At 45.1% G+C, this 24,045-nt stretch overlaps 1 protein-coding gene across 1 annotated transcript in view; it reads left to right on the forward strand.

Annotated features, from left to right (window-relative positions):
* Nucleotides 1-24,045, forward strand: part of LOC124616606 (venom dipeptidyl peptidase 4-like) — a 424,228-nt gene that overhangs the window by 286,442 nt on the left and 113,741 nt on the right. The window contains exons 9-10 of the mRNA XM_047144927.1: nucleotides 1,457-1,641; nucleotides 14,352-14,461. Coding sequence (XP_047000883.1) covers nucleotides 1,457-1,641; nucleotides 14,352-14,461 — 295 coding nt within the window. The remainder of the gene's footprint in view (nucleotides 1-1,456; nucleotides 1,642-14,351; nucleotides 14,462-24,045) is intronic.

Here is a 24,045-nt window from a genome sequence, read left to right on the forward strand (position 1 = left end):
ACCGATTATGACATAGGTTAAGTTAGTATTTTGTAGGACTTATATTTAGGACATTAATTTAGGAAACTGCAGCGAATACTAACTTTGGCCACCCCAGTGTCAGGGGTATGCTCCTTGGGGTTAGCTCGTGGAGCCTGGCTATTGTAGGTGGGTTTGTACTTTACTGGCACACCTGTGACACTGCAGTTAGTAGTCATTCTAGGTTAGATAATTAACAAGTAGGTTAAATTAAACTGCCCGTTGTTGTAGAAAACTAACACACTGTAGTAGTTTTAAACTATAGTTCACTAACATAACTGTAATATTAAACTGCATCATAACCCCATTTTATGTATCAATTTATGGCCCACTAATCATGTTAGGAGGTGGGTTAATATGTATAATTGGTATAGTTGTGGAAATAAAGAATTTTTTTAAAGAAAAACTACCATGAAACATTCCTACAAGCATTTCAGACATTTTCTGGCCACTCTCTTTCTTTTGCTTGTGCCGTTTTTCGCGCGGATACGCAGGGTCGGCGTGGGTAATCGGATGTGGCAATGTTAGTTGAAGGCGTGGCCGGATGCCCTTCCTGCCGCCACCCTGTACCCCCTGGGAAGGAATTTGTGTACCCCAACTGTCTGCGACTAGTGGAATCCATGGAATAGCGCGAAAGTGTTCATATGTCTGCGTAACTGAGGCGGGACATGGGGACCAGCCCGATATTCACCTAAGAGGATGTGGAAAACCGCCTAAAAACCATATCCAGGCTGGACAGCACACCGGCCCTCGTCGTTAATCCGCCGGGCGGATTCGATCCGGGGCTGGCAGCCTACCCGAGTCCAGGAAGCAGCGCGTTAGTGCGCTCGGCTAACCTGGCAGGTTTTCTGACCACTCTCTATAAACGTTGAAAATGTTCGTATATTATTTACAGTGCAAATATGTCAGTGGTTCTGTTTTTTCGACGGATTGCTCTCAGTCTTCAGGCCATGAATGGCCTACTGGGACCATCTGACCACCGTGTCATCCTGAGTGGAGGACGCGGATAGGTGGGGCGTGGGGTCAGCACACCACTCTCCCAATAGTCACGATGGTATTTTTGACTGAAGCCGCTACTATTCGGTCGAGTAGCTTCTCAATTGGCATCACGAGGCTGAGTGCACCCCTTTTAGACAGAATGAGGTAAAAAAATATTTTTCTTCAAAATTTATTGCAACGTGAGTTTATATTTTTGTTCGCGTCAGCTGGCAAGAATTTTCTTTTAGAAATTACTCCGTCATATCCTAAACTAAAAGTAGAGAGTCTAATATTTTTTCGGAATTTTTACTAATATTTGAAATTATCACTAACTTGTGACGCTGTAAGACTGTAGGATGACCGTGAAGTGGCTATTTTCACGGTGCCCGCGGTAGTATGCAGCTGTTTCTTGAGGAAGCCGTCGGCGAGTGGTGGCAGTGCAGCGGCGCTGGTGTTGCAGAGTCGCTGAGCGCCGAGGAGTCGCTGAACAAGGAGGGCGCCATCTGGTGGTCCCCCAGCGGGTCTCGGCTGGTGCTGGCGCGCTACGACGACTCGGCCGTGCAGAGCAGCAGCCTGCTGCGCTACGGGCAGCCCGGCCTCCTGCAGGGCCAGTACGCCACCGTCGTCTCCTTCCGCTACTCCAAGGTACCGTCTGGCCGCAGCAACTCGACGGTTTCGCTAGTGCTGCCAGATGCGGATAGAATCGGCATTGACAAACTACCTCAGGTTTCGGCCGACGTCAATCTGATGATTTTACTGACGTCTCGCCAGCACGAGTGGCTGGCATTGTCAAAGCTTCACCCTCCATTATCGGTGGTGAAATGGAGCCGAGCTCGCGGCCGCAGACTATATGTACCTGGCGCGCCAACGTCCGAGGGCTTCTCCGCGGTCATTTCCGGTCTGGTTCTCCTCTTGCTACCTGCGACGGTCGTTCACTGCAGTACGGGAAGCCAGGATCCGTTTACCTTAAGGCTTTCCTCTTTCTTGTTCAAACTGTTCGCGTGTTTTTGGATTTCTACAGCTTCTCTGAACAAGCGGGTGTGATAGTGCGTCTCTACAGCCAGAACTTCTTTGTCGGTGAATTTTATTACATGGTCGGTCTCACTCAGTGCGTGCTCTGCTACGGCCGATTTCTCCACCTGCCCCAACCTGCAATGACGCTTATGTTCTTTGATCCTGGTGTTGTCACTTAAACCGGCAATATTACCGCGAGTGTCGTCTCCGATTTCGCGATTAGCACAAAATGCCGGTAGTGGCGCCAGCATTTTAGGAAGCAGCCGACGCTGCCTTCCCCTCACCTCTCCTCTCCACTCGGCAGCCGAAACGAGGGGGCACGGCCGTTCCCGACAGCCACGTGCATAAAGCAAGTTATAACCCTTCTAGTGTATTTTGGGATATGACCTGTACCTACACTCATGCTCATAAATTAAGGATAATTGCAGAATATGGTGCCACAAAACGTGGCACTACACAAAACTGGCGCTAATAGCATAGGCACATAGGGAACACACACGACACAGATCTGTAAGTCCATGGTATTGGCGATAAGTTGAGAAAACCGTCCCGAAACACTTGTGCTACGAAACGCCACTGTTTCCTGCGCGTGTACCCCGACATCAATATGGGATATGATCGCCGTGCACACGTACACAGGCCGCACAACGGGTTGGCATACTCTGTATCAGGTGATCAAGCAGCTGCTGGGGTATAGCCTACCATTCTTGCACCAGTGCCTGCCGGAGCTCCTGAAGTGTCGTAGGGGTTTAAGTCGTGCAGTGATATGTCGACCGAGATCATCCCAGACGTGCGCGATGGGGTTTAGGTCTGGAGAACAGGCAGGCCACTCCATTCGCCTGATATGTTCTGTTTCAAGGTACTCCTCCACGATGGCAGCTCGGTGGGGCCGTGCGTTATCATCCATCAGGAGGAAGGTGGGACTCACTGCACACCTAAATAGGCGGACATACTGGTGCAAAATGACGTCCCGATGTACCTGACATGTTACAGTTCCTCTGTCAAAGATATACAGGATGTACGTGCACCAATCGTAATCCCGCCCCACACCATCAAACCACGACCTCCATACAGGTCCCTTTCAAGGACATTAAGGGGTAGGTATCTGGTTCCTGGTTCACGCCAGATGAAAACCCGGTGAGAATCACTGCTCAGACTAAACCTGGACTCGTCCGTGAACATAATCTGGGACCACTGTTCCAATGATCATGTACTGTGTTCTTTACACCAGGCTCTACGGGTTCTCCTGTGACCATGGGTCAGTGGAATGCACCTTGCAGGTCTTTGGGCGAATAAATCATGTCTGTTCAGTCGTCTGTAGATTGTGTGTCTGGGGACAACTGTTCCGGTGGCTGCAGTAAGGTCCCGAGCAAGGCTACCTGCAGTACTCCGTGGCCGTCTGCTGGCACTGATGGTGAGATATCGGTCTTCTTGTGGTGTGGTACACTGTGGACTGTTGGAATCGTTGCCATAATCTTGAGATCACACTTTATGGCACACGGAAGGCCCGTGCTACGATCTGCTGTGTTTGACCAGCCTCCAATCGCCCTAGTATTCTAACCCTTATAACGTCATCAATGTGTGTTCTTTGAGCCATTTTCAACACACAGTCACCATTAGCACGTCTGAAAACGTATGCACACTTACTCGCTGCACCAACACACCGCTGTGTATGTGGACTGCTGCCAACGCCACCGTGCGAAGACCGCAAATCGGCCAGAGTGGCCGAGCGGTTCTAGGTGCTTCAGTCTGGAACCGCGAGACCGCTACGGTCGCAGGTTCAAATCTTGCCTCGGGCATGGATGTGTGTGATGTCCTCAAGTTAGTTAGGTTTAAGTAGTTCTAAGTTCTAGGGGACTGTCGACCTCAGATGTTAAGTTCGATTGTGCTCAGAGCCACTTGAACAATTTTTTTCGAAGACCGCAGGTCAAATGCACCGCACGGTCATACCCCGAGGTGATTTAAACCCGCAAACCGTCCACCAGAGCGTTGTTTCACCATGTATCAGCATTATCGTTAATTTATGAGCATGACTGTGTATTAAATTCGTAAGTGATACTTATCCATCCAATGTATAATGCTTCTGATTTAGAAACTCGAAAACGGTCTAAAGTCGAAGTCGTACGCTTGTACATCTAGTAAAGAGAATTACAGCTCATGGCATCACGAACTCTTAATTCGTCACAGCTGCTGACCCTATCGGAATGAAAATATGGAATCGATGTGAATGTTTTGCGTACCCGTCTGGAATTTGTTTATGCCGAAAATTTACAAATAGAATTATAGAAAGTACTCTCACCTCCTACATGGAACTTCACATCAGTACCGGGGATTCTTATAAAAATCGATACAGTATCATCTGTAGACAATTTACGCATATGATGGGTACATATACACATGGGTTTATCGATAAAAAAATCTACCCGCCGTGCCTGTATGTGACATTACTTATGCTTGATTCAACATAAAAGCCCTGTAACAGAGCGCATCACGAGGTGGGAAACTTTCCAAACTGTTAACCAATAACCTTAAGGCCGAATACATACGAACAAAAGCAACAGTAAGCCAGGTTTCACCTCAACGTAGTAAATAACGTAAATTTGTTTTACGCAATACGGTTGGAAGATTACGATATGGAATTTTTAGATGATTTGGGGTATACAGAGTAAGAAATTTAGTACAGAGATGCCACATATCTGATGTAGTAACCCGGCATTGGTCGCAACATACTGTGAAACTCACACTCAGATCATAGGTGGCTCGAGATCTGAGGTCATCCTTTTCTCGCACGCGAGCGGCTACGTGCAGGAGTGAGACAGCGACGGGGTCAAACTGAGATCTTTCAGGTCTCTGTGATTGGAGATGGTGCAGAATGACTCAGATGTCAGGTTAAGGAGGCAGATGTGGCGATAATAAGGGAATGAGACTAGTGTGGATTACTGGTCTGTTTTAATGCTTCTTCACGTTTTTAAAGTGCATGTGTTGAAGAGCACAGACGCTAGTTCATAGCTCGACTCCTAAGACCCAATTAATGTAAATCTAATGCACAGGTGAACTTTGTAATTTCACGCTATTATTGACCAATTACTTGAACAAAGAGACACACCGGCCTAACACTCTATAAAGAACAGTGTACACACAGAATTCATAGCACAAATCATGAGAAGGATACAGTTTCTACTTCTCCAGACGAGCCCGTCGGTTCACGATGGAAGTGACAAACAGATAAAAGGCACGTATATGAAGCATACAAAAGGAACCACTTAATTGAATATAATTCCCAACTGACATAGTTTCTGGTGCCAGGTGCTAATCAACCAGGCACTGACTGGGTAAAACTGCTTTGCTGGATATAACTGTTTTGCTTGATGTTTGGTTCCCTTTACTGTATACATGGTGATTCAATTGCCCCTGCCTATGGGTTTTATTATGCAACGTGCAACACCTTCAAAAACCACACTCGAAATTCTTGTTCTCTTTCTTGCTACACACCAACCATTAGCTCTACAGAAGAAATGAACAGGCTCTCTTTGTGGGAAATGTAATGTAGTTAAACTTCGTACTGGGAAGGTCACTACTGTATGTTTTCCTTGAATAATCCGAAATCTATAACCTCTAGCAAAAACGTATGCCGGTACAAAACTTAACTGCATTAAATTTCTTACAGAGAGATCCTGTTCATTTTTTGCTGCAGAACTAATGACTCGTGTGTAGTGAGCGAGAGAATGTGAAAATCTTGCATGTGGTATTTGAAGGTGTTGCAGATTGCATAAAACCCAACGGTAGGAGCAGCTAAGTGATACTGTATACTGCATCTGGGCCGATTAACTGAAAGATGGTACGTGACTGCTTTGTTTTTTTTGTGCTCAATTCGCAACTGGCGAGTGTAAAATGAGCTGTTTCTTAATGACTATGACGTCCTACGCGCCTGAAGAAAATGACTGACACCGATCTCCACCTGAGGCACCAGTCTTTACTGTTAATTTTGATACGTAAGGTGATTTTTTTTAATTTTTCCAGTAATTTGGTCATTACAGCTGCCTGCCACTGACCCAGTTGAGCATTGAGTCTAAATCACCTTCAATGGCAGATATGCTTTGTCGACTCTGTGCTACAGTTCATTAGTCGTAGGGCTGGCAAGCAGTAGCATACTAGTCTTTCGATAACACATGAGCACGTGTTTTGAATGGCTGAGAGATCTGGGGAACGTGTCAGGCAAGGCAACAGTCGAACGTACTCCGTATTGAAGTAGGTCAGGACAACATGGGCAACATGCAGTCTTGCACCCTCTTACTCAAAATTAACGTTACGGAGTCCCCTAAGTCAAGGCACAGTCCCTGGCCTTAAACACAGCTTGTGAGCAAATTTATAGTTGTGCTAACCAGCGTTGACCTCATAGTGCACTGGTGGTGCCCCCATACCATCACTCTAGGTACTGTGGCCGGTATGACGGTGAAGAATACAGTCTGGGAGCATGCGTTCTCACTGGAGTCTCCACACAAGGACACGTCCAACATGATGCTGCACACAGAACTGACAAGGATGGCTTCCCAGCGGTGGGATCGACTTTTTGAAACCATCTGTACGGTTATGTAGATTAAGACCCCAGTATCACGCACTGCAGCCATGGTGAGCTCTCATTTACAAGTATCTGATGAAAAAGAAAATTTAGGAATTTTGTGTGACAGCATCAAAAATGTTCTGTCAGATAGTTTTGTTGTGTGGTGTAGCGAACAGGGTAGCAGCTTCACGTGCAGGAGTTTGTGATTTCGGGTTTCAGCAGCTGCAAAACTTTTTATTTTCATTTGTTTGTCACGTAACTTTAATCATAAAATCAACTTCTTGATTTGCTGTGATTTTTCTTCCTATCATTGTTTTTCCACTTGAAATCTTCGTTCTTGTGTTATTAATTAATTTAATATATTAATTTAGATTTAATATCTTTTGTTTTATCACCCTGTTTTTTCGTTCACATTGTTGAGTTGATTATATCTATTTCTCATTTTTTTGAATTTCGTTATACTTGTAAACCCTGCTTTAATTTAAATCTTCATCTGAAGTATTTTGTCCATTCTGCAAACCGTATTTAGGTTATGTTTTAAATGTTTCTATGACGATTACCATGCAAAAATTTGCACATCTAGTAACTAAAAGTGCGTTTTTCACACCACTGCACAGTCAGTATGACTAGATCATTTGGTCTTTTGCTTTACAACTGGTGTATCGGAATTTTCAAATAATTGGATATTATAATAGATAAATGTAATTAAATTCATAATCACAAAGTTTCCGATTGGACACTGTAGACCGCCAGTACACCCGTTGATATTTTGAAAAGAAAAAAGGTTGACATGGTGATGTGATGTCGCGTGACTAGGGCCTCCCGTCGGGTAGACAGTTCGTCCGGTGCAAGTCTTTCGATTTGACGCCACTTCGGCGACTTTCGCGTCGATGGGGATGAAATGATGATGGTTAAAGATAACACAACCCGCAGTCTCTGAGCCGAGAAAGTCTCAGACTCAGCCGGGAATCGAACATGGGCCTTTAGGATCGACAATCTGTCGCGTTGACCACACAGCTACCGGGGGCATGGTGAATGAAATGATGTGACTAAGTATCAGAAATAAAAAAAATTTCATTTAAACCAATTAATTCAATAAAAATAATGATCAAAGTTATTTCGATAAAGATTTAAAAATAAAAAAGTACTACAGCTGGCGATACTCGAACGTCCAACCTCTTGCATGTGAAGCTGTTAGCCTACCCATTACTCCAGACACCCATACAGGTTAACTTCTCTTTTTTTAATGCTATTGGGCAACGCGCAAAATTCTGTTCTTTTTTCGTCAGTTTCTCGCAAATGAGGGCCCACCAGGTGAATGGCTGCAGGATGTGATACCTGGGATCTTAACCTACAACACAATATATTTGGTTTCAAAAAGTCGATCTTACAGTTGGGGACCTCTCCTTGTGAGGTCCATCTGAAAAGACGCCGTGGTCTCACTGCGCGTCGCTCTCCGCTGCTGCGTCGAGGAAGCCGCAACATTATTATTATTCTCGAATCAGAAACATACAAATTTACAGTAGCCATACACATCAATAAATATATACATATATATACACAAATTATATTTATATTACATGTGCCCAGTACTTTCCAACCTCCAAGGCGCTTGGAGTGGCTTGCAGGAGATTAATCTTCGTGCAGCATGTAGGGCACAAAAGGCACTGGAGCATGTGGCTTGTGGTTTGTTCTTGTCCACAATCACAGGACGTATCTTCTGTTATGAAGCCCCATCTCTTCAGGTTGTCTCTGGATCGTCCAACTCCTGATCGTAATCTGTTTAAAGATTTCCACACCAGCCACAGCCAGCTCTCGTTGTGTCCAGGTGGTAGTTCTTCAGCTTCTGGCGCCTGCAGGTGAAGCGTCGACTTCCTCCATAACTCCAGCCTTGCCTTCTCTGGTGAAATGGTGAGCTTCTCGGATGTTCTCAGGAAGCTCTTTCGCGATCTCAGCCGTTGCTGGGCGTCAGGTTTCTCTGGCGGCTGATCCTTTCACACCAGAAACATCACCTTGGTCCTTTTCAGGACCACAGTTGATCATCATATCGATGAATATAGAAGCCGCAACATTAGTCGCCGTGTTGACGGTTCGTGCTGCTCCAGACATCGCCGTACTGTCCGCGTGGAAACTTGTCCCGCTGCAAACAAGCTCATTTTCTGACTCGACGACGTGGTTCCACAATCCTGCACGACAGAGCGTGCAGCACGTCTCTCCTCTCGAGCGCTAGTCAAGCAGGGCCACCGACATCCTGCGTGGTGTTGAGTATGGCACTCCTGCATCCACTGATTTCATATTCACATGGCATTAGTGGGATAGCACTAGTAGCATCTTCCCGGAACGATAAGCGGCAGTGTGGACGGGCCACAATCCTGCCGCTACTGAATTGTGTCACGAGGCGACAGCCGTTTATCCTTCCTACATGAGACATAACACGATCTTTCATCAAATAAACAGCGTTGAGATTCGATTTTTAAATGCGAAAACTGTTGCTTGATCTTTACTTACATATAGAATGTACTGCGGTTTTCCCATAAGTTTAAGAAAACACAACAGATACGCAAAACATCAATAATACAGGGTGGCCCATTGATCGTGACCGGGCCAAATATCTCACGAAATGAGCGTCAAACGAAACAACTACAAACAACGAAACTTGTCTGGCTTGAAGGGGGAAACCAGATGGCGCTATGGTTGGCCCGCTAGATGGCGCTGCCATAGGTCAAACGGATATCAACTTTTTTTTTAAATAGGAACAAAAAATGGGGGTTCCTATTTAAGAAAAAACGCAGTTGATATCCGTTTGACCTATGGCAGCGCCATCTAGCGGGGCAACCATAGCGCCATCTGGTTTCCCCCTTCGAGCCGGTTTAGCAGGATGCGGGCGGGCGTTATCGTGAATAAAGCATCACTTCACGCAATCTTGCTGGTCGTTGTCCTTGGACTGCGTCTACAATACGTGTCAGTTGTTGGCAATACATGTTAGCTGTTATTGCTACACCTCGGGAAAGCAATTCGTAGCTCACCGCACCGCTGCTGTTCCGCCACGTGCATAAAATTATCTTTCGTGGATGAGCACAGCTCTTTGTACGGTTGCTGCTTTGTTTGGGCTCCACCAATCCTTTCTTTTCCTCGTGTCAGCGTAAAGATGACATTTCTCGTTACTAGTAGCGACACAGGATAGGAATGGTCGGTGTTGTTCACGAGCCACTTGATGACGAGCAAGCAGAGACGCTCATGAGGCCACCGGCCCGTTTTGTGTGACTTTGGCTGAGAGCACGCGGTACCCATATATCCACTTTGTGGACCTTCCCGTCTGCATGAAAATGTCGCACGATGGTGGAATGATCTCAGTTCATCACATCTGCGAGTTCTCGAGTACTCTGACTTGGATCATTGTGTACTGATGCGTTTAAACGATCTTCATCAAACCCCAAAAGTCTTTCTGAACGTGGAGGATCACTGATGTCAAAACGATCCTCCTTAAGACGAGGAAACCATTTTCTAGCCGTGCTTTGTCCAGTGCCATTGTCCCCATACACGGCACAAATATTTCTGGTTGTCTCCGCCGCTGTCACCCCTCTACTGAACTCCAACAAAAGAAGATGTCTGAAACGCGCCGATTTCTCCACTTGCCACTCCGTTTTGTAGTGACCGCAGCTCCACTCACGTCTCCAAATGACAAAATGTAAGCTCAAATAGCAATAGGAACTACAAATAAAAATAACAGTGATAAATAAACCCATAGCAAACGGAATACCAACATTAAAAACAAAAACGATACGAACTAATGAACCAACCTAATACTACACGTTTTCTTATTCTCTTCTAAATATATCAGTGGTTTTCTGTTCAACATTTTATGTCCACTGAAACCTCTCCTCATTTTCTGGCAACGTCCTGAGATCCGCTGTTCTGTAATTATCTCATGTTCTCAATAGATACGATTATTCAGCTGTCCCTGCCCATGGGTTTTACGCAACCCTCAGTGCCTTTAAATACCACTCGCAAAATTGTTATATTCTTTTAATCACTACGTGCAAACTAGTAGTCCTACAGAAAACAATTAATACGACGTATCTGCAGCACATTTGATGTAGTTAAATTTTGTTGTGGGCTACGTTTTCGCTAGAGAAACTAGTCTTACAATTATTCAAGAAAAACGTACAATGGTGACTTCCAACGAGTTTTTCTTGAATTAAGGGAAGGTTATCTTTTGGTTCAAAAAATCTTTTTTTTTTTAAATTGCATTTTTGGACCCATGAAAGTGTTTAGAATCCACTTCCGAAAAGGTTTTTCCGAATACGGAACGGAAATGTTTGTTATTCGCGGTTGAACAAAAAATACACCTACCTGAAATCGGACTTTCTCACGCACCAGTTTTTTTATTTCGGAGGACGAGTTATTGTACCAGTGCTTGGGAGGAAACACACAAAGTTCAAATGAAAGTTTGAACGCGTGTGTTTGGAAGCTAGCCCCCAAGTATTTGCATTCTTGTGCGAAGACTGTGGAGATTGCGACTTTCCTGGCAGTGAGCAGCTTCAACGAAGGGTATTTAGCAATTCTGAAGACCATGACAACGATGGGCGTCACCCTGGGACAATATTCGACGCAGCTCGCCAAGCATTCGGACGACCACCGGATTCAAGCGGCCGAAAACCGCTTGTCACCGGCCGTACGAGCGTCTCTGTAACAGCGCAGAATGGCCCAGATCGAGCAGAACACCCTCTATGAGGAAGAGGAAGGACTAGTTTATGGACCCGTTGCAAACGCATTTTTCTCGAAATGACTTTTTTTTTATCGCGCGGTATGGTAACTTCAAATTTATTGAACCGATTGGCATGATTGTTTCCGACGAAGATAACTAAATTATCTAGGAGTTGTACCACTTTTATTCAGATCCATAAGATATAAATATTTTTACTTGGCCGACGAAGTCGAAAAATCGATGAAAAAAACCCTATTTTTTCAAATGGCCTCCAGTTTGTTTCCTATGGTCTAGATAACTTAAGCGAGGTACAACTCGTAAAGAATCTTATATAACTTCGCTAACGTCGACTCAATTTTGATTTCAGACGAACCAGTTGACCTGTGACACACCGCGCGTTGAGGTCTACATCGAAATTTTGTTTCGTTCCGACGGCACTTCCGCCTTCACTCTTCGACATTTCCCGTCGAAAAAATTCCAGTTTGTAGAGGAAATATCAATAAACATGTTGACCAAATTTGATACTGATATCTATAACATATCCCGAGAAAAAAATTCTCATAGAATATGCCTTTTTCGGGCCAAAGATAGTAAACCTCCCCTTAAGTCGAAAACGCTGTCCTCCTGCGTAGACGTCTACTAGTACAAAATTTAACTTCATTAAATTTCCTACAAAAAGGATCTGTTCATTTTTTCTCTAGAACTAATATTTTGTGCGTAACGTGCGAGAGCATATGGAAACCTCGCGCGTGATTTTTGTAGACGTTCCGAGGTCCATAAAACATATTGGCAGGGCCACCTAAATCACTCTGTATCCTACAGTCACGCAAAACTGTGTCTACAAATTCACAATTTAATCGTTAACTCTCCATTTCTTGTTAACAGAAATTTGTTTGAATTCATATGGTAATATTTTGTGTTTTGCAATTGCTTGTTTTTCTTTATAATTATTTAACATGTTCTGTTTCATGCTGTGAAACATCATTGGAGGTAGTCGGGGTTGCCTTTCCGTATCACATACAACAAACGTCTTCCTCAAAAGCAGCTGTTTATTGAATGCATAGGATAATATAAGGCCACCGTGGCCTCTGACATTTGAAAAAAAAATTAAAAAAACTGAGTGAAGTTCTCGTCAATGGAATATGAAAGATGCAGTGCATTGAACTATTACCCTGAATTCCTCAGGAGGACATCCAGCAACTACATCAATCAGTGCCAAGCAGGATAAAGGCTTGCATAAGGGAAACAGTGGGAAGCAAGAAGATGTTTAAAACATCAATGTAGGCCTGTGCTGTGATAGTGCCACGCACAACAGCAAGGGGGTACAAGACCCCTCCATGAAAAACACGACTACACCATGACACCACGGCCTCCGAATTTTACTGTTGTCGCTACACACGCTGGCAGATGATGTTCACCGGGCATTCGCCATACCCGCACCCAGCCATCGGTTCGCCACATCGTGTACCGTGATTCGTCACTCCACATAACGTTTTTCCACTGTTTTTCCAATGTTTACGCTCCTTACACCAAGCGAGGCGTCGTTTGGCATTTACTGGCGTGATGTGTGGCTTATGAGCAGCCGCTCGACCATGAAATCCAAGTTTTCTCACCTCCCGCCTAAGTGTCATTGTACTTGCAGTGGATCGTGATGCAGTTTGGAATTCCTGTGTGATGGTCTGGATAGATGTCTGCCTATTACAGATTACGACCATCCTCAGTTTAACAGACGAGGTCGGCCTGTACGCTTTTGTGCTGTACGTGTCCCTTCACGTTTCCACTTCACTATCATATCGGAAACAGTGGACCTAGGGATGTTTAGGAGTGTGGAAATCCCGCGTACAGACGTGTGACATAAGTGACAACCAGTCACCTGACCACGTTCGAAGTCCGTGAGTTCCGCGGAGCGCCCCATTCCGCTCTCTCATGATGTCTAATGACTACTGAGGTCGCTGATATGGAGTACCTGGAAGTAGGTGGCGGCACAATGCACCTAATATGAAAAACGTATGTTTTTGGGGATGTCTGGATACTTCTGATCAAATAGTGTATATTTGTAAAGGTTTTTTTCTGGCCTTAATTGTGGTCCAAGCTATTTCCGAATACAGTCTTTATTTTTCAAAGCAACGATTCTTTTTGAGATAGATAGATAGCTGCAAACATCCTCAGATTACTATGTCCCTCAGATTACTATGTCGAGAGTTGCTGGCGAAGAACGATTTTTGAGAGCGCTGGCAGATGCCGAGACGGACACAGGTAGGACGTCTGAATGTGCAGCTGATTTTCCGCATTTGTTTTCTGGTTTGCCAAATCTTTCAGACATTCTCCTGTGTAGTTGGTTGTGTTGGTAAGTGTATCAGGAGAAGCTAAAATGCTTACTAACTGATGGATGCTGGGTACGCAACAACACATTACTAGATCTAAGCTACGACTGAAAACGTATGTATTGCACCCTTGCAAATTTGAATTATTAATAAATGCTACTGACTTAACGAAAGATGATGTAATTTGACGGGCATTTCGGAGTGATATTCTAAATATAACACTGTTTACTAATAAGAGAATTTCTTAAAAACTTTATCAAACTAGTAAAAATCAGGCAAAGAAGTTTAAACATTGGCTTGATATTTTGTTGCTGATGGTGATGAAGATGGACCATTCGAGTAATTGCATGACACGTCAAATGTGAAACTCCTTTTTAGAAAGCAAAGTAATTTGTTAATAAAAACCGAAATTGCACCTTATCCTCTCATTACAAAATGTATTAAAATCTCCATCATTGCACTGAGAACAAAGTTAATTGTTTTTATCAGTTTCTGCGCATTCCACTTCGTTTTCAACATCTGCAATTTCTAAATTTTGTAGTAAAATAATACTTTTTTCCTAACAATCTGCTGTTTTTACAGTGTGGACTTGGAAAATAAGATTGTATTTTGTTAAATGCAGTCATGAAGCGGAAGCAAAATACGTAGACATTTTAGTTGCTAAAATGTCCATAGCATTCGTATAACACAACAGCAGAATCCTTTTCCTACCAGAGATACTAGGGAATAACTGCTATTGCCGTTGCAGCCGGGCACGCCGAACTCCAGAGTAACGCTGAAGTTGGCAACACTACCTGCTGCCGGCGAAGCCTCCGTAACCGTCCAACAGCTCGTGGGTCCCACAGACGTCCTCGGCAAGTGAGTACTCCGCAGTATTGTTCTACTTTCCAGTTATATCTCACAAATTTGAGGAATCAGTTTCGTCAGCACAATTTACAATGAAGTGACAAAAGTCATGGGATACCTCCCAATATCAGTCGGACCTCCTTCGACCCGGCGTAGTGTAGCCACTCGACGTGGCAGGGACTCAAGACGTTGAAAGTACCCTGCAGAAATAATGAGTCATGTTGCCTCTACAGCAGTCCATAACTGCGAAAGTGTTTCCGGTGTAGGGTGCTGTTCACGAACTGACCTCTAGATTATGACCCATAAATGTTATATGGGATCCATGTCAGACGATCTGGGTGGCCAAATCATTCTCTCGAACTGTCCAATCGCGAACAACTGGGGCCCGGTGACATGACGTAGTGTCATCCTAAAAAATTCTCTCATTGTTTGGGCACATAAAGTCCGTGAATGACTGCAAATATTCTCCAAGTAGCCGAACACAACCAAGATCCAGCCCACAAGACTACGGAACCACCACACGCTTGCACAGTGCCTTGTTGACAACTTGTGTCCCTGGCTTCGTGGGGTCTGCGCCGTACTCGAACCCTACTATGAGCTCGTACCGACTGAAATCGGGACTCGTCTGACGAGACCACGGTTTTCCAGACGCCCAGAGACCAACCAACATGATCACGAGTCCAGGAAAGGCGCTGCAGGCGATGTCGTGCTGGTAGCGAAGGCACTTGTTCCGGTCGTCTGCTGCCGTAGCCCATGAACGCCAGATTTCACCTCACTGTCCTAACGGATAAGCTCGCCGTGCTTGTCTGTTAGCACTGACAACTCTACACAACCGCTGCTCCTCTCGGTCGTTAAGTGAAGGCCATCGGCCACTGCGTTGTCCATGGTGAGAGGTAACCCCTGAAATTTGTTATTCTCGGCACACTCTTGACACTGAGGACCTCGAAATATTGAAATCCCTATCGATTTCCCAAATTGAACGTCCCAAGCGTCTACCTCCAACTACCGTTCGCGCTCAAAGTGTGTTAATTCCCGTCGTGAGGCCATAATCACATGAGAAAGCTTTCCACATGAACCACCAAAGTGCAAATGGCAGCCTAGACAATGCACTGCCCTTTTACACCTTGTGTACGCGATACTACCGCCATCGTTACATGTGCATATCGCTATCCCATGACTTTTGTCACCTCTGTTTATCTCGGAAACAAGTCGAAGTAATTCTAATGTAGCCTGCCTGAGTGGCCATGCGGTTCTAGGCGCCACGGTGCGGAACCGCGCGACCGCTGCGATCGCAGGTTCGAATCCTGCCTCGGGCATGGATGTGTGTGATGTCCTTAGCTTAGTTAGGTTTAAGTAGTTCTAAGTTCTAGGGGACTGATGACCTCAGATGTTAAGTCCCATAGTGCTTGGAGCCATTTGAACCATTTTAATTCTAATGTAGAAAATAATAAGAAACTATACACATGGTTTCAGCCTGAATTTCATATTTTCCATTAGCCGCTAAAATATTTCAGCCTGTGTTTCATTTTTTCCATTAGCCACTAAAAAATTGCGGCGTTACATATGATTTGCCATCCAGCCTGTTACAGTATTTGTACCTCTCGAGCAGCAATAAAGCCTTTGATACTGTACTGCATTCCAGTCTCCCACCCACTCTTTACACACAGACACTTACTTTAACTGTGTGTGTTGTTCCCTTGTTTCTATCCGACCGTCCCTGTCACGTCATCTCAGCACACCAACCGCCTAATGTCCATTGCAGCCCCAGGTGTCCGTTGTGGTTTTATCCCCAACACACTCGATATGCCAATACCAGAGACGCCTTTCTCCCGCTCAACTCCTTCCGAAAGCCAATGACACGGAGTTTCTTTCCCTACAGGATTGCTAAATTTCTCTTCGGTTACACCTCAAAATGAGGTACATCGCCGATTGTACTCCCGAATTACGGAATGAAACATAGCACCAACTGATTCTAGTTCATTTTCATCCTGCTGTTCAGCAGTTCTCCAACGTTTGGTAGTCTCTGGTGCTTGTCGTATTCCGCCTTCCACGATTTGATAGCTGTTCTTACTTTTAATCCACGGCAAAACCGCTCTCTGTCACCTCAGTCGTTTCAACTTCACCCAACGAGGATGACGTATTCTAACTGTTGGTGACTTGTGGAGAGCCATCTGCACCGGATGAACTGCCTGTGACATTCTACAGATTTTATGCAAAGGAATTTGATTCCTTTCTAGCAGTAGTTTACCGTAGATCGATACAACAATGAAGGTAACATTCTTTATTTCATTTTTTTAAAACTTGCTTTATTCGTCACCACGAGGTAACACATTATGCCACATATTGCAAAACTTTCACTAGTGGTGCCGGCGGAGGTTCGAGTCCTCCCTCAGGCATGGGTGTGTCTGTTTGTCCTTAGGATAATTTAGGTTAAGTAGTTTGTAAGCTTAGGGACTGATAACTTTAGCAGTTTAGTCCCATAAGATTTCATACACACACACACACACACACACACACACACACACACTCTCTCTCACACACACAGACACACACACACACACACACACACACACACACACACACACACACACACACACACATATATATATATATATATATATATATATATATATATATATATATATACGAGGGCAGTTCAATAAGTAATGCAACACATTTTTTTTCTCGGCCAATTTTGGTTGAAAAAACCGGAAATTTCTTGTGGAATATTTTCAAACATTCCCGCTTCGTCTCGTATAGTTTCATTGACTTCCGACAGGTGGCAGCGCTGTACGGAGCTGTTAAAATGGCGTCTGTAATGGATGTGCGTTGCAAACAACGGGCAGTGATCGAGTTTCTTTTGGCGGAAAACCAGGGCATCTCAGATATTCATAGGCGCTTGCAGAATGTCTACGGTGATCTGGCAGTGGACAAAAGCACGGTGAGTCGTTGGGCAAAGCGTGTGTCATCATCGCCGCAAGGTCAGGCAAGACTGTCTGATCTCCCGCGTGCGGGCCGGCCGTGCACAGCTGTGACTCCTGCAATGGCGGAGCGTGCGAACACACTCGTTCGAGATGATCGACGGATCACCATCAAACAACTCAGTGCTCAACTTGACATCTCTGTTGGTAGTGCTGTCACAATTGTTCACCAGTTGGGATATTCAAAGGTTTGTTCCCGCTGGGTCCCTCGTTGTCCAACCGAACACCATAAAGAGCAAAGGAGAATCATTTGTGCGGAATTGCTTGCTCCTCATGTGGCTGAGGGTGACAATTTCTTGTCAAAGATTGTTACAGGCGATGAAACATGGGTTCATCACTTCGAACTTGAAACAAAACGGCAATCAATGGAGTGGCGCCAAACCCACTCCCCTACCAAGAAAAAGTTTAAAGCCATACCCTCAGCCGGTAAAGTCATGGTTACAGTCTTCTGGGACGCTGAAGGGGTTATTCTGTTCGATGTCCTTCCCCATGGTCAAACGATCAACTCTGAAGTGTATTGTGCTACTCTTCAGAAATTGAAGAAACAACTTCAGCGTGTTCGTAGGCACAAAAATCTGAACGAACTTCTCCTTCTTCATGACAACGCAAGACCTCATACAAGTCTTCGCACCCGAGAGGAGCTCACAAAACTTCAGTGGACTGTTTTTCCTCATGCACCCTACGGCCCCGATCTCGCACCGTCGGATTTCCATATGTTTGGCCCAATGAAGGACGCAATCCGTGGGAGGCACTACGCGGATGATGAAGAAGTTATTGATGCAGTACGACGTTGGCTCCGACATCGACCAGTGGAATGGTACCGTGCAGGCATACAGGCCCTCATTTCAAGGTGGCGTAAGGCCGTAGCATTGAAAGGAGATTACGTTGAAAAATAGTGTTGTGTAGCTAAAAGATTGGGGAATAACCTGGTGTATTTCAATGCTGAATAAAACAACCCCTGTTTCAGAAAAAAAATGTGTTGCATTACTTATTGAACTGCCCTCATATATATATATATATATATATATATATATATATATATATATATACTGCATCTTAACCAGAATATAACTAATTACAGTATTAATAGTCTATCATTCATATACACTGAAGAGCCAAAGAAGCTGATATACCTGCCTAATATCGTGTAGGCCCCGCGCGAGCACGCAAAAGTGCAGCAACACGACGTGGCATGGACTCGACTAATGTCTAAAGTAGTGCTGGAGGGAACTGACACTATGAATCCTGCGGGGCTGTCCATGAATTCCTAAGAGTACGAGGGGTTGCACATCTCTTGTGAACACCACGTTGCAAGGCATCCCACATATGCTCAATAGTGTTCGTGTCTGGGGAGTTTGGTGGCCAGCAGAAGTGTTTAAACTGAGAAGAGTGTTCTTAGAGCCACTGTGTAGCAATTCTGGGCGTGTGGGGTGTCGCATAGTCCTGCTGGAATTGCTCAAATCCGTCGGAATGCACGATGGACATCAATGGATGCAGATGACCAGACAGGATGCGTCACCTGTCACCTGTCAGAGTCGTATCTAGACGTATCAGGGGTCCCATATCACTCCAGCTGCACACGCCGCACACCATTATAGAGCCTCCACCAGATTGAACAGTCCCCTGCTGAAATGTAGGGCCCACGGATTCATGAGGTTAACTCCATACACGTACTCGTCCATCCGCTCGATACAATTTGAAATGTGACTCGTCCGACCAGGCAACATGTTTCTAGTCAACAGTCCAATGTCGATGTTGACGGGCCCAGGCGAGGCGTAGCGAGGCGTATAGCCTTGTGTCGTGCAGCCATCAAGGGTACACGAATGGGCTTTCGCCTCCGAAAGCCATGGTTCGGACGCTGACACTTATTGATGGCCCAGCATTGAAATCTGAAGCAATTTGTGGAAGGGTTGCACTTCTGTTACATTGAGAGATTGTCTTCAATGTTCGTTGATCCCGTTCTTGCAGGACCTTTTTCCGGCCGCTGCGATGTCGGAGACTTGATATTTTACCGTATTCCTGATATTCACGGTACACTCGTGAAATGGCCGTACTTGAAAATCCCCACTTCATCGCTGTCTCGGAGATGCTGTGTCCCATCGCTCATGAACCGATTGTAAGACCACGTTCTGCCTGTTTACATATCCGAATACGCATGCCTATACCAGTTTCTTTGGCGTTACTGTGTATTAATAATATTGTCTCTATGAATAATCATAATCGTCTCATGGGACGTAAAGGTTTCAGGCTCCTCGTTGCACTGACCGTCGCCCAGGCGAAGATTCAGTCGGGTGAAGGAGAATCCCTGTACCGCGTGTAGAACGACCGTCAGGTTGTGTGTCAATTGTCCTTCCGAGCTGCAGCTATAAAAATGTTTCCTTCGGGCCGTATTCGAACCGGTGACCTACGAATTTCTGCTTTCAGGACTTCTACATTCCATCTAACTTCTTCAAGTCCTTATTTCGCGTTTTGATTCCTTTCTGAGTCCTTTGTCATTTGACCAGCGTGTGAGGGATGACATTTCAGAGTTCTGCTGAGGCCTTCACCGCTACAGTAGCGGCTCGGGGCCCACGAAGTCCCCACTGTACTTCGCCCTTGGCAGCTATCCCCTACTTGTTGCTATCACCCCTACATGCTCCACAACAATAAATTGAACAGCTACATGTTTCTTATCCTTCACCCGACTTTTGGAAATGGATGTTTAGCATATTTCCAGATTGTACTTCGTGATCTTTTAATGAGAGTGTGTGGGATACTCTTTTTCGATATACGTTTGGACCTCCAATAGGCTGTCATCTCTTTTTTGTTAATAATATAATTGACATAATTCCCGAAAAGCCACATTATGGCATTTTTTCATGTAGGTAAAAGCTCCCTGATCTGGAACCAACAACTCGGATATTTCTACGTACACTCATGCTCATAAATTAAGGATAATTGCAGAATATGGTGCCACAAAACGTGGCACTACACAAAACTGGCGCTAGTGGCATAGGCAAATAGGGAACACACACGACACAGATCTGTAAGTCCACGGTATTGGTGATAAGTTGACAAAACCATCCCGAGACACATGTCCTACAAAACGCCACTGTTTGCTGCGCATATACCCCGACATCGATTTGGGATATGGTCACCGTGCACACGTACACAGGCCGCACAACGGGTTGGCATACTCTGTATCAGGTGGTCGAGCAGCTGCTGGGGTATAGCCACCCATTCTTGCACCAGTGCCTGTCGTAGCTCCTGAAGTGTCGTAGGGGTTTGAAGACGTGCAGCGATAGGTCGACCGAGAACATCCCAGACGTGCTTTAGCAGGCCACTCCATTCGCCTGATATCTTCTGTTTCAAGATACTCCTCCACGATGGCAGCTCCGTGGATGCGTGCGTTATCGTCCATCAGGAGGAAGGTGGGACCCACTGCACCCCTGAAAAGGCGGAAATGCTGTTGCAAAATGACGTCCCTATGTACCTGACCTGTTACAGTTCCTCTGTCAAAGACATGCAGGGGTGTACGTGCACCAATCATAATCCCACCCCACACCATCAAACCACGACCTCCATACATGTCCCTTTCAAGGGCAATAAGGGTTCCTGTTTCACACCAGGTGAAAACCCGGCGAGAATCACTGTTCAGACTAAACCTGGACTCGTTCGTGACATAACCTGGGACCACTGTTCCAATGACCATCTACTGTGTTCTTGACACCAGGCTTTGCCGGCTCTCCTGTGACCAGGGGTAAGTGGAATGCACCTTGAAGGTCTCCGGGCGAATAAACCACGTCTGTTCAGTCGTCTGTAGACTGTGTGTCAGGAGACAACTGTTGCAGTGGCTGCGTTAAGGTCCCGAGGAAGGCTACCTGCAGTACTCTGTGGCCGTCTGTTGGCACTGATGGAGAAATACCGGTCTCCTTGTGGTGTTGTACACTGTGGACGTCCCGTACGGTAGCGCCTGGACACGTTTCCTGTCTGCTGGAATCGTTGCCATAATCTTGAGATCACACTTTGTGACACACGGAGGGCCTGTGCTACGACCTGCTGCGTTTGACCTGCCTCCATTCGCCCTAGTATTCCACCCCTCGTAACGTCATCAATATGTGTTCTCTGAGCCATTTTAAGCACACAGTCACCATTAGCACGACTGAAAACGTCTGCACACCTACTCGCTGCACCGTACTCTGACATGCACCAACACACCTCTGCGTATGTTGACTGCTGCCAGCGTTACCGCTCGTCAAATGCACCGAATGGTCATACCCCGAGGTGATTTAAATCCGCAAACCGCCCACCAGAGTGTTGTTTCACCTTGTATCAGCATTATCCTTAATTTATGAGCATGAGTACATTTACTATGAGTTCGTTTCAGTAAACCTAATTTTCTTTTGATGTTCTTCCATCTTCCATGTACCTAAATAGCGACAACATGTAAATATGTGTGAGAGCGTGTCAACAAGAAGGAATTTTTGACACAGTTTTGTGTCGCATAAACGAATAGCATAAAGTCTCTCATTTGTGCTTTCTACTGACAACTCTGTACCAGGAGTCCTTCACTTCACTTGATAAAACATTTGTGATGAGATTTTTCCAGTCTGTCTTCCAATTCTTATCTGAAGACTTTCTGTTCAATTTTGCTGCGTTTCGTCTGCTGCGTTGTCATTGTTACGATCGCACGGTTGTTCGCATCTGAATGTTTTCTGCGATTGAATCTGATATAGCTGAATTCTTTGTATAATTGTCGTGCATGTTTTACTTTAGGACTGATCGTTGCGACATCCGTCGGCGGATCGAGGCTCTTGGGCTCTGTCGTTTTCAGCAGTGCAGCAGTGACGGTGTTGGTTTTCAGTGCTTTCTAAATTTCTCTTTCAATACAAACTGTTGTTATTTTGTAAACAGTGTTAAAGCACTAGATGCGACGCAGAATAGTTGTTCTTGCCATATATAACCAAATATTTGTCCGTGCCCGGTAGCTGAGTGGTCAGCGCGACAGAATGTCAGTCCTGAGGGCCCGGGTTCGACTCCCAGCTGATTCGGAGACTTACTCCGCTCAGGGACTGGGTGTTGTGTTGACCTAATCGTCATCATTTCACCCCATCGACGCGCAAGTCGCCGAAGTGGCACCAAATCGAAAGACTTGCACGCGGCGAACGGTCTACCCGACGGGAGCCTAGTCACACGACATTTACATTTTACCAAATACTTCAGTCAGAACTGACTTAGCTATCCATTTAGGGATTGGCAAACATTGTCGTAAATAAATCTCTTTTGCCAGAATAGTTATATTAACAAGTTGAACCTTCTGCAAGACGCTCAGGTCTCTTGTGGCGGATTTAATATGGCTTTCATTTTAAGAGGGCACTTATGGAAGACGATGCCTAGGGATGTGTGTTGCTCCGCGTTTTTGCCTAGTCTAGTTTCATGTGTGCAATACCTCTCAAGTTTAGCAAGGAACTGAGGCCTGAGGCCTGCCTGTACTGGTCCAGTGCAGTTTTCAAAACACATCTTCTCTGCTCCTTATTAACACACCTAAGTCGTTAGCATAGGCGGCTGTTACTTTTGAGTACCTATAACGGTGATGTCTTCCTAGTCACTGTGTAACTTCCTTAACAATGGATCTAACGCTACCACAAAAAGCAACGTCGATAGCGGGCTTCCTTGTGAAACACCTCTTCGAATGTCGATTTGTTTTGTGCATTGGCCATTTATAACTATTTTCGCCGAAATCCCCATTACCTGCCGGAATCTGTTTGAAAACCCAATTTTAGACAATGTCCTGATTAGGTATGTATGATTCACTCGGTCAAACGCTTTTGCGAAACCAATAAATATTAGGGCTCCTTTTAAGTCGATCGAAGAGAAAATGGCGATAATATCTCTGTGCTCACTTACGGTTGTAATGATACTGCTGCCAGGTAGGCAGGTTTGGTTTCTGCATATTATCCGCTTCAAAACGTTCCTTACACATGATACGATGGCACGGGCTATCAGCTTGTAGTCGATATTCAGCAGGCATATTGGGCTTGTTTTATTGATATATTTGGTACCGTTCCCTTTATGAATAAGGATTGTAAGCCTTTCTTTAATCATCTGCCTCGAGATGACGGGCGATAGTGTTGTCTTCATCATTTCATCATCATTCATGAAAGTGGTGAAATTGGACTGACCAAAGGTTGGGAATTTATACGGGCGCTGATAACTGCGCAGTTGAGGGCCCCACAAACCAAACATCATCATCATCATCATCCTTTCTTTAAAGTCTTTGGGAACTGGCTCTCGATTTAATACTTCATTTACGATATCTGTGAATTTTCCTCCGATAATGTGCCACAGTTTTCTAGAAAATTCAACAGGCAAACCGTCGGGAGTAGGTGTTTTTTTCGAAGCCGTAGCAACTACTTTGTCCAATAGATCTTTACTTGCGAAGCGTGTCGCAAGATCCGTGTTTTCTTCTTAATCCCTTCAAACATTTCATCTACGGAGTGCTCATTCTAAGCAGTTTCGCTGTGTAGTTCGTAGAAGAAGCGGTGCACCCCACTGATTATGTAATTTTGCTCCTCCTGCAACACATTGTCTCCAAAGATTATTTTGTCGATGAAGAAATTCCGCTTATTCCGCGCG

This window comes from Schistocerca americana, chromosome 5 (genome assembly GCF_021461395.2).
Source record: "Schistocerca americana isolate TAMUIC-IGC-003095 chromosome 5, iqSchAmer2.1, whole genome shotgun sequence".
In the NCBI taxonomy this organism is placed as follows: Eukaryota; Metazoa; Arthropoda; class Insecta; order Orthoptera; family Acrididae; genus Schistocerca; species Schistocerca americana.